At 33.4% G+C, this 11148-nt stretch overlaps 1 protein-coding gene across 1 annotated transcript; it reads right to left on the bottom strand.

The window, feature by feature from the left end:
* Positions 1114-1826, bottom strand: LOC110011967. Its single transcript, XM_020693616.1, has 2 exons — positions 1656-1826; positions 1114-1576 (listed from the first exon to the last, which is right to left on the bottom strand). Exons 1-2 carry the CDS (start codon positions 1756-1758, stop codon positions 1335-1337), a joined length of 345 nt encoding a protein of 114 aa, XP_020549275.1. The 5' UTR covers positions 1759-1826; the 3' UTR covers positions 1114-1334.

Here is an 11148-nt window from a genome sequence, read left to right as displayed (position 1 = left end):
GGCTCTGATACCGTTCTTGCAAGCTGGGTGTTCTTTTACAATTTCGAGATGAAATGGGACTAACTGTGTTAATTTCATAAAATTAATGGACTAAAACTGTTGGCCCCAAAAAGCAAGGGACCGAAAGTCAGAACTACCTTATCCTTCAGGACTAAATCTGTCATTTTCCCTCTGAAAAGTCAAGGATAAAAATGAATTTTACCATCATTATATGTCTTGAATTTCAAGTTTTGAACATGAGCAATAGTTATTACATACTTGTGCAATGTCAGACTCAAATGAGCGTGCGTAGTTAAGAATTGAAAAAAAAAACATTTTTATTTTTAAAATTATATTTTAATTTAGTTGAAGAAATTAAAAATATTAAAAATAATAAATCATAAAGTTATATATTAATGTTGTTTCTGCAATTTTTTGTATTATATATAATTGAACATAAAATATACACAATTTCTCATAAATTTATATATGTACTGTACATTACTGCATCCTAATAAAAATTATTAGGAATTGATTCTTATAAATTCTTTCAGGAAAGTTTTGGGTTAAAATTCTGTTCCGGATCTCCTACGGGGTAGCGTCAAAATGGGGCGGGCAGTGATATGAATTATAGGATATGGAAAATGTTGTGAAGTTTCTTTAAATATTATGATTACTATAGACCTACGTGAATTTCCATGATAATCTTGAAGTGTTATTGTCATTTAGTTTTTTCATAGTCCTATGTGGTCGTTTGCCCCTGCGACATGCCGAATTAATTTGTATATATTTGTAGTGCAAAACATATTTTGTCATTTTACCTATTTTTGCAAAATCAATTTTGTGAAACAAAAGTCACGTTTATATAGATAAAAGCTATACCTTATGGCTTTTATTCTTGTTGTAATTATTTTTTATTTGAGTACTAATTATAACCATTATATTCTACCAAAATCACTTGACATGAAGTTGGTTTTGGAATTTAACGATAATTTATAGTTGTATAATAAATTATTTGAACTGTAAATCCAAATGCGATGTAATATTATTAATATTTTCATAATGAAATTAGTTCCATTCCAATAACTTTAAGAGATCGCAAATACAATCATTCAACTAACATTGACGTTAACGATCCCTCGGCCATCCCACAAATGGCCGGCCATTGCATCGCGGAAGGCTGCTTGCGTGTCAATATCTTCTTGCGATTGTTGAGGCAAACGACGAAACTCATTGTTTGCTTCATTGTCAGAACTTTCAAACTCTCCCCGTTCTCCAAGTTCAAAGAAATGATCATCGATGGAAAATTTTCGTATAAAGTTATAGATGACACAACATGCGATGACAAGATCCCGCTAACGCTCTAAGCTGTAGTGGGGCATAGGTCCTTTAAGAATAGGGAATATGTTCTTTAACACACCAAATGCCCGTTTAATGACATTACGCAATTGAGAGCGATGCTGGTTAAATAATTCTTTCGGTTCACGAGCTTGACGGTTGTTACCTCTAAACGAGTTGATATAATAACGATCCTGACAGTACGGCACCAAAAATCCAGAAAAATTGGGATAAGCGTAATCCACAAAGTAGTATTTACCTGAAATCACAAGAGACGTAAGCAGAAATGATGACTCTAACATAATGGTTTAAATTTTTTATGAATGTAATTTTAATACCATTTGATGGCCAACGAAAATTCCGATCATTGTTGAGGCAATCCATGAACACATGGGCATCATTTGCGCTACCCTCCCATCCAGCCATGACATACGTAAACATTACGTCAAAATCGCAAACAGCCAAACATTCTGTGAGATTTCACCATGTCATGAACTGTATGCGTTTTGCATGGACATCGGAATACTTCCTGGTATAAGTGTGCCATCAATTGCCAATGCAATCCTAATAAGGAATAAATTTGAAATGTTATGAGAAAGAAAATTAGCATAATGTGGATTAAATGAATGCATTATACATAACCTTAAAATAGGGAAGGAAATGTTGATTGTACTGGATTTTAGGATGAATATGATTGAAATTTGCAGGACAAATTAGTTCCGATTCCAGAAGATTTAGAGCTCGAGAAACACGTTTCATGTGTCTTGAGATGGTCTCCAAAGAGTGCTGGAATCGCTCGGAGCTCGTTCTTTGACGCTCGCTTAAACCAACAATTTGTAAGAAAACGGTCATTGATTCCATAACAGAGACACGTGACCGTTGCGACTTTAATAGATTACCTCTCTCTTGTAGGAACAAGCATAAATTTTGGAATATTTCTCTCTTCATCCGTAACATATTGAAGATTCGATCTGGGTGTCCTAACATAAGCTCGCTCATCCAATCAGAGCCTTGTAGAGAAGAAATATGTTGTGGTTGTTTTGTCCGAAAATATGAAGGGCATAACAATTCATAAAGCAACATGAAGTGTTTTTCTTCATCGTAAGACATATCCGAAGAATCTGTCTCTTCATCTGTATCGCTAGAACGAGTGGCCCATGATAATTCGGTATCATGAGGAGAATTGGTCCCCGAAGGAGGAGACGAGGTAGTGTTACTGCTTGATTCATCCATCCCTCTATTTCTGCTCAAAGGTATTGGTGAAATACCTTTATAATGCAAATATGCATTAACTGAAAGTCATCTACTACTCTACCACTTGGGGGTTTGTGCATCAACCACCATTATTTGACAAGAAAGAGGGTTGGTGACAAAGTGCTATAAATATTTTATAGATAATAGTTATATTATTATAACAATTACATTACTTTGCTTGACGAATTGGATTTTTCATATCTTTAGCCTGACCAAGTTCATGCTTGAGGTTTGACTGTATTTTACCAAGCAATTTAAGTGTAGTTAGTGGTAGTTTGGCTATTAAAATAAGTTCAATAAAATGATAAATTAAAATTATTTTTGTTTATAAAAATAATTTTTACGAAACTGTTCATTTTCGCTAAATTGTAAGAAAATGAGTTTAATAAAATGATAAATTAATATTATTTATGCTTATAAAAATAATTTTAACGAAAATTGTCATTATTAAAATACCATATTTAAAAAATAAAACCTCAAACAAATCATTAGCAACATTATAATCTATTATTTAAATAAATAAAACAAAAGAACTACCATCATACAGTACCAAATCTTAACGTTACAAGTTTATAAAAAAATATGTTTCAAATTCATGCATCCCATAAAGAAGTTTTTTTACTTGCCCAATCTCTCAATCCAAGCACGTTTGTCCACATCACTCATCAGAAGAAACATTTGACGTCTCACCTTCAACACAAACTAATCTTGTGTTGCAAAGAACAAATCCCATGGTAGTTCCTCCATTTTAGAAAGCGCAAGCATGCAATCTTCAATATCGTCGTTGAAATTTTTGCCAGTTTTCGAGTTTTGGCTTAACTGCAAGACGTTATGGCATCAGTGCAAGCATCAATTCAATTTGATCGATCACTTTGCATCCCTTTTTGTTGCACTCCTCTTGTTGCTCTTGGAATTTTTCCAGCCCGGGATGGGAGTGGATTATCAGTATCCATTGTAGGATAGCTTACATCAACACCATCATCGTCATTGTTGTCGACATGAGGCCTGGCAAAGTAACGAGCAATATTGCCAGTGACTACGGAAGCGGAGAACATCTCAGTACATAAATCAAAATGAGGAAGACCCTTCTTTCTCAAGCTAGACTCTCTCGGATTAGCCTGCACAATCATTGATACTTGATTAACGTATGACAAGAAATGATGAATATATGTTTGAAAATAAAATGAGAAATGTAACAATTATCGCAACCCATTCAGCCCAACGATCCTCATTGGCAGTCACATTGCACGTAGTTAGATCCCAACCAAAACCAGTCCGTTTGTATACCAAATCATAAAACTTACGCCAAAGCATCCGAAGCTTGTTAGCCTTACATTTAAGTTGCGCAACGGTGTATTCTATTCTATTACGCTCTTACAACTCAACCCCGATTTCACTCCAAATTTGCTCACTAAATGTAGATGAGATAAGGTATCCTTTCTTGTAATGCTCATACATCACTTCAATGAACAAAGACACCTATGGCAGATCCCACCAAGCATCGTCAATTCGTGACCTTGGCTCCGAAGACGTAGCACATGGCTCTTTCCCCTTTCGACTCATCTACCATGTTAAAGTCACAATGTATGTTACTCAACATTAAAGTATTAATAAAGTAACCAGCAAATAATCGAAAACAAGCAACAACAAATCTAGACTATATATAATTGTAAGAGCTAATTTCTTCACAAGAAATGTAGGTAGCATTTGTTTACAAGATTTTCAAGATGGAAAACATCTGTATCATAGTTTTCCAATCAATGTCCTGATTTCTGTCTATGGTACCACTGAACACATCAAAAGTTAATTTTATGTATGTATGAATGTGTCTATATATACATGTAAACATACATAATACCTGAATTTTCTTTTAATATCACTCTATATTAAAAGGATACAAAATCAATCAATGTATTATAAAAATAATAATCCAAACAAATCTAAGTTATCTGTATATTGGAGATTTTGAGGGAAAATTTTTCGGGGAGGATGACGTAATTAACCGGAATGCTTAATGAAAAAAAGTGTACATATAGTTTGGATAATGTAGATATTTCATCAATGTTCTATAGTTTTTTCTTTAACAAATTGTGATTCATTTATTATAGAGAAGTGGAAAAATACAATATAAAACAGAAGAAAGTTGTCACGTTTCTTTATTAATTTTTTGTGAGTTTTTAGTGTAATCTATAATAATACTAACAAGGTTTGAATATAATAGAATTAATTAGTGATGGCTAGAGAAAGATAACAGTACTACTACTACAACCCTTTTCCCAAACTAGAGAAAGATAACAGCACTACTACTACAACCCATTTCCCAAACTGACTACAGAATAGAGTTCACATTCTACTCTACTTTTTCAGAGAGCAAGTGAACCCCCCCTTTCTTCATCAAACTGACTACAGACCACCACTAACTACGACAACTATTTTCTGTAAAAAGGTTGAAACCAGTAGCATAGAACTCGGGAGATTCTTGCATAGGATACATTCACAAATAGCAAAAAAAAATACAAAATCACCATGCTACATTTAACTAGTATCATTCAAGAAACATGTGATTTACGGCGAAGATGCAAGGAGAAACACGCCGTCGTCTTCTCCCCCTTGCCTACCCGTCCTTCCCTATCCTCCATTTCGTCCACCTAAACACTCACCACCAATTCTGCTTAAGAAAAAAATCTTTTGGGTACAGAGCTCACCTTATTTGGAGTGTCGCGCTTTCTCTTTTGGAAAATTACATCGTTGTTCGAGCCACAGGACTCGACGCCGATGAAAAATGGATCGAACGGTGGGCGTGCAGAAGTGACCGGGGAAGAGGAAGGAGAAGGAGAGCTGGTTTTGGTTGAGTCTTCCATAAAAAGGCATTTTGGGAGAGAAAATAATTTTAATTGATTTGAAACAAGAAAAGACATGGCTGACAAGATAAGACAAATATGACACCTTTGATAATTAAATTGGATGACCGACCCATGTGGACCTATAATTTCAAAAAATTAAAGATTAAAATAAAAATACATTTTCAATGAAAATGGCTTGACCAAACAAAATCCCAACTACCCAAATAGTGAAAAATAAAAATAATTTCAGTGCAAACACAACCAAAAGAGCTGAATATGTTTAGATTAGTTATTTCCAAATATAGGTATATAGGTGTGAGAATTAAGAATATAGGTATATGTCTTTTTGATTTGACTGAAATTAATTATGAAGGTTGACCAAAATCATTGAATATGAGAAATATAAAATAATCAAAATGCCTCTTGCCATTTTCTTTTCGTTTTTCAGCATAATTTTTTTTTATTTTTTTGCTTCATTTAAGGTACAACAGTTTTCTTCACATGATGGGCTAAGATTCACCTCATAATTTCACAAAATATAATTTAACTTCATGTCATTGTCAACCCTCATGCTATGATCTTCCAATTTCATATGATTCGACATTTATAAAATTGGGGAGTGCCGATACGTTTTGTCAGTTTTGCATATCTTCCTCATTAACTTTACACACATGCCACTACTTTGAATATCTCCTAGGTATAAAAGCTTCAATCGGATATAAAAGTTGCAGTATAACTTTGTCACAAGTCATTCTAGGATAAAAGACAAACAATGGTACATACCAAGATCAAAATGCACTTCTACCTTATTTCACATTATAATAAAAAATTTTAAGTTATTTTTTTGGTTTAGTTTTGATTCTGCTATTTTTAATGTAAATTCGATAAATCTTAGTAAGAAGTTTTGTCTATCTATAATTATAATTCAGTAATTTTATTTTTAAATTTGGAGAGTATGTCATGTTTCTTCGAATAACTATCGTTCACAAATTAATTTGATAAATTTCCATTTTCCCCCAATCTTTATTTGCAACTAAATAATTCAGGAGAAAGAAAAGCAAGAATATAAAAATGAACATAAACAGAAAATTCTTGTAAGAATTACGATAGTCAATCCAGTAAAATCACTATATAGAATAATTTTTTTCGTTGTATATTTTTAATTGTACACATAAAAATAAATTATACAATACAAAACTTGTGTTACATCTCAATTCATAATTTCGTATGTGTTGAAAGATAAACATAATTATTTTATGTTGATAATATAAATAATTGAATAATAGTAGTTGTAAAGCAAGCCCTTTCTATTGTACATATGAGCTTTAAGAAGATTCAATAACAAGCGGCATCAAGCTCTAATGGAACACATCATCTGACTCAGCTAGCACCCGGTCAACTCCCGCGGTAAACTTCCCTTAGTCTTGAACTCCTGGAAAAATGTAAGTACAATAAATTGATGTGATCTTTCTTCACATCAAATTTTTGTCAAACATGATGATATATATTTATTTGATGTGAAAATGGTAGTTGGGAGTTATTAGTCATGTAATTGTGGTTGTGCTCCATCAAATCATGAGTTTTGTTGGTAGTGGAAACAATTGTTCCCTCTTCAAGCCAGCTGCAACCGCTTCAAATATGCCAAGAATTCATTATAGTTGGTCATAATGTATTTTATTGTGTTTTTACTAGCAAGTTCCTGTCATTTTGTCTATTTTCCATGCAACCATTGCATTACCATCTCCATGCAAACATCCATATGCTAGCACGACCTTCTTGTTTTTTGTTTATTTACAATCCTTTGCAAACTTCTTCAATTTCACCTATTTAATCATGTGGCTGAATGGCTATTACTTCCAATCACAAGTTTTCTACAACGGAAAATGGACACGGGAAATGGAAGACATGTTTGTTCAATCTCTCATGGACCTAAAGAGACTCGAGATTTTTCGGGCAGCCGCAAACAACATGCACGCTGTACATTCCGCCATTTATGACGTGAACAAGGCTTTCGGGTCTCGAATAACATATAGCTGGGGTTATAGCTTGTTGGACAAACTTCGTGAGCGCTTCTACACATTCCAATGGGTGGAAAATCACCCCGGCATCGTTTGGAATCACGATGAGCATTAGTTGACAGCGGAAGATGGCGTGCGCGACAAAATTTTCAAGGTATGTGTTTAAGTATTTTAAGTGGTTTGTGTTTATTATTCTTATTGCCAAATTTTATTTTTATTTTAAAAATTGATAACCCTAACCTTGCAATGCTAAAAATGAACAGGAGAAAAAGCTAGCCAGGTGCTACATCAATGCGTACGAGCCTAACTGGGATGAGCTCTATGAGCTGTTCGACGATGATGAAAACGACACAATCTGGATCAGTGATGACGAAGAAGATGTTGATGATCCATTTGGTGCGAATCCAGGTTGGGTTGATCCCCCCGTGCAATGAGCCTGTAACTGTTATTTTTTATTCTGTGTGCATGCATGTTTCGGATAGTTCGGACGACTCTACGTCATTTGGTGTGCTTTTCAAAGATCTGTACAATTTTGACGCGGACTCTGCTCTCCCGAATCCTCCCAAACACAACGGCGGAAGCTAGTGAAAATCCTCGCCGCCGGATGAGCCACCGACTGAAGGCTGATGATGCTTGTGGTTATGTTTGCTTCTTTCTTTTTTTTGTATGAATGGTGTTGTTTCTAGCTTTGATGGTATAAGGGTGAAGTTTGATGTAATCGTGATCGGTTTGCTATTAATAGTTATGTTTAATTTTATTTGCTTACGTCTAAAAATGATGTTTGTGTTATTCTTTTTTATTTTCGGAACATGTTCATTTACCATGCAAAAAATATGCACTTATTTAAAATTATGTATGAATCATTATATATATTCATGTAGTTTGAGAAACTTTAAATTATATATAAATAAGTATAAAATGTACATAATTTCTCATAAATTTATATATATACTGTACATAAGTGTATCCTAATAAAATATCCACTTATTTAAAATTTTTTATGAATCATTATATATAGTAATGTAGTTTGAGCAATTTTTTGTATTATATACAAATATACATAAAATATACACAATTTCTCATAAATTTGCATATACACTATACATTAGTGTATCCTAATAAAGATTATAGATTATACTTTCAAAAAAATGATCACTGAAAGTCACCTCATGTTCGATCCACACAAAACTCATTCGAATTCGTTTGGAGCAACAATTGAAATAAATACAAACGATCTTTTAAATGTAATATTAGTTTAAATAAATTTAAATAACAATATGTTGGACTCGATTGAAATTATTTGTTGGCCAAAGAGGATTTTCAACTTCAAGTGAATTACGGAAGTTAATTTTGAAGGTCACCAATTATAAAGTTAATGAAACACGATGTCTTGCGATTGAATTTAACGTGTTTGGTCATGATTGAACTTATCCCTATCTATTGCAAATATACTATTACTATTAATTTGCTCAAGATTTAATAAACACTTGCAATTGTTGTAAATGCTTACTTCTATTGTAAATATAATATTATTATTATTTTCAGAATGAAATTAGTTCCATTCCGATCAGATTTAAGACATCGCAGATACAATCATTCAACTAACATTGATGTTAACGGTCCTCCATCCATCCCATAAATCAGTTGCCATTGCATCGCAGAAGGCTGCTTGCGTGTCAATATCTTCTTCTGATTGTTGAGGCAAACGATGGAACTCATCGTTTGCTTCATTGTCATAACTGTCAAACTCTCTACCTTCCCCACAGTCAAAAAATGGTCATCAATGAAAAATTTTCATATGAAGTTATGGATGACATAACATGCGATGACAAGATCCCGCTGCCGCTCTAACTGTAGTGGGGCATAGGTCCTTTAAGAATAGAGAATCGATTCTTTAACACACAAAATGCCCGCTCAACGACATTAAGCAATTGAGAGTGAAGCTGGTTAAATAATTCTTCCAGACCACAAGCTTGATAGTTGTTAGCTCGAAATGAGCTGATGTGGTAACGATCTTGTTGGTACGGCGCCAAAAATCCAGGAAAACTAGGATATGTGAAATCCACTAAGTAGTATTTACCTGAAATCACAAGAGACGTAAGCATGAATGATCACTCTAGAATAAGGGTTTAAATTTTTTACGAATGTAATTTTAGTACCATATGGTGGCCAAGGAAAATTCCGATCATTGTTGAGGCAATCCATGAACACATAGGTATCATTTGCGCTACCCTCCTATCCAGCCATGACATAAGTAAACATTAGAAAAAAATCGCAAACAACCATAACATTCTATGAGATTTCACCGTGTCGTGAATGGTACGTATTTTGCAAGTGTACTGGAACACTTGTTGGTATAAGTGTGCCATCAATTGTCCCGATACAATCTTAATAAAAAATAAAATCGAAATGTTACGAGAAGGCAAATTGGCGGAATGTGGATTAAATGAATGCATTATACATAAACTTAAAATAGGAAAACAAATTTCGACTGTACTGGATTCTAGGATGAATATAATTGAAATTTGTAGGACAAATTAGTTCCAGTACAAGAAGATTCAGTACCGGAGAAACACGTTCCATGTGCCTTGAGATGGTCTCCAAAGAGTGTTGGAACCGCTCGCAGCTCGTTCTTTGACGCTCGCTTAAACCAACCGTTTGTATGAAAATGACCACTGATTCCATAGCATATACATTCGACCGTTACAACTATAATAGAACACCTCTCTGTTGTAGGAATGAGCATAAATTTTGGAATGTTTCTCTCTTCATCTGTAACATATTGAAGATTCGATCTGGGTGTCCTGACATAAGCTCGCTCACCCAATAGAACCTTGTAGACAAAAAAAATATGTTGTGGTTGTTTTGTCCGAAAATATGAAGGGCATAACACTTCATAAAGTAATATGAAGTGTTTTTCCTCATCAAAAGACATATCTGAAGGATCAGTATCTTCATCTCTATCGCTAGAGCGAGTGGCCCATTATAATTTGGTATCATGAGGAGAATTGATCCTCGAAGGAGGAGACGAGGTAGTGTTGTCGCTTATTCATCCATCCCTCTATTTCTGCTCAAATGTATTGGTGAAATACCTTATTATGCTAATATGCAATAACTGAAAGTCACCTACTACTCTACCACTTGAGGTTTGTGCATGAACTTATTTGACAAGAAAGGGGGTTGGTGATAAAGTACCATAAATATTTTATAAAAACTAGTTATATTATTATTTCCAACACATACTTTGCCTGACGAATTGGATTTTGTATATCTTTAGCCTGACCTACATATTCACTAGTTCATGGGGTTTGACTTTATTTCGCCTAAAAAGTTAGTGCAGTTAATGGTAGTTTATAAAATTGAGTTTAATAAAATGAGAAATTAATATTATTTATGTTTATAAAAATAAATTTAACAAAAACGATCATTTTTGTAGTTTTCGAAAATGAGAAATTAATATTATTTCTGTTTATAGAAATAAATTTAACGAAAATTATCATTTTTGTAGTGTTCAAAAATGAGTTTAATAAAATGAGAAATTAATACTATTTCTGTTTATAAAAGTAAATTTAATGAAAATGATCATTTACTTAAATTGATGGCGGTCCATGAAATATTCAAATACCTAATTTAAAAAATAAAACCTCAAACAAATCATTACCAATATTATAATCTATTATTTAAATAAAAAAAAGAACTAACATCATATTACAGCA

Source organism: Sesamum indicum, linkage group LG5 (assembly GCF_000512975.1).
Source record: "Sesamum indicum cultivar Zhongzhi No. 13 linkage group LG5, S_indicum_v1.0, whole genome shotgun sequence".
Lineage (NCBI taxonomy): Eukaryota > Viridiplantae > Streptophyta > Magnoliopsida > Lamiales > Pedaliaceae > Sesamum > Sesamum indicum.
The sequence above is the reverse complement of the archived record's forward strand: the minus strand, read 5'-3'. Positions and strand labels throughout refer to the sequence as shown.

Coding starts and splice junctions, on each gene's coding strand:
- LOC110011967 (XM_020693616.1), bottom strand. CDS start 1,758: ATGTTTACGTATGTCATGGCTGGATGGGAGGGTAGCGCAAATGATGCC. Junction 1,577..1,655: donor TTTTCGTTGGCCATCAAATG/GTATTAAAATTA, acceptor TTGTGATTTCAG/GTAAATACTACTTTGTGGAT.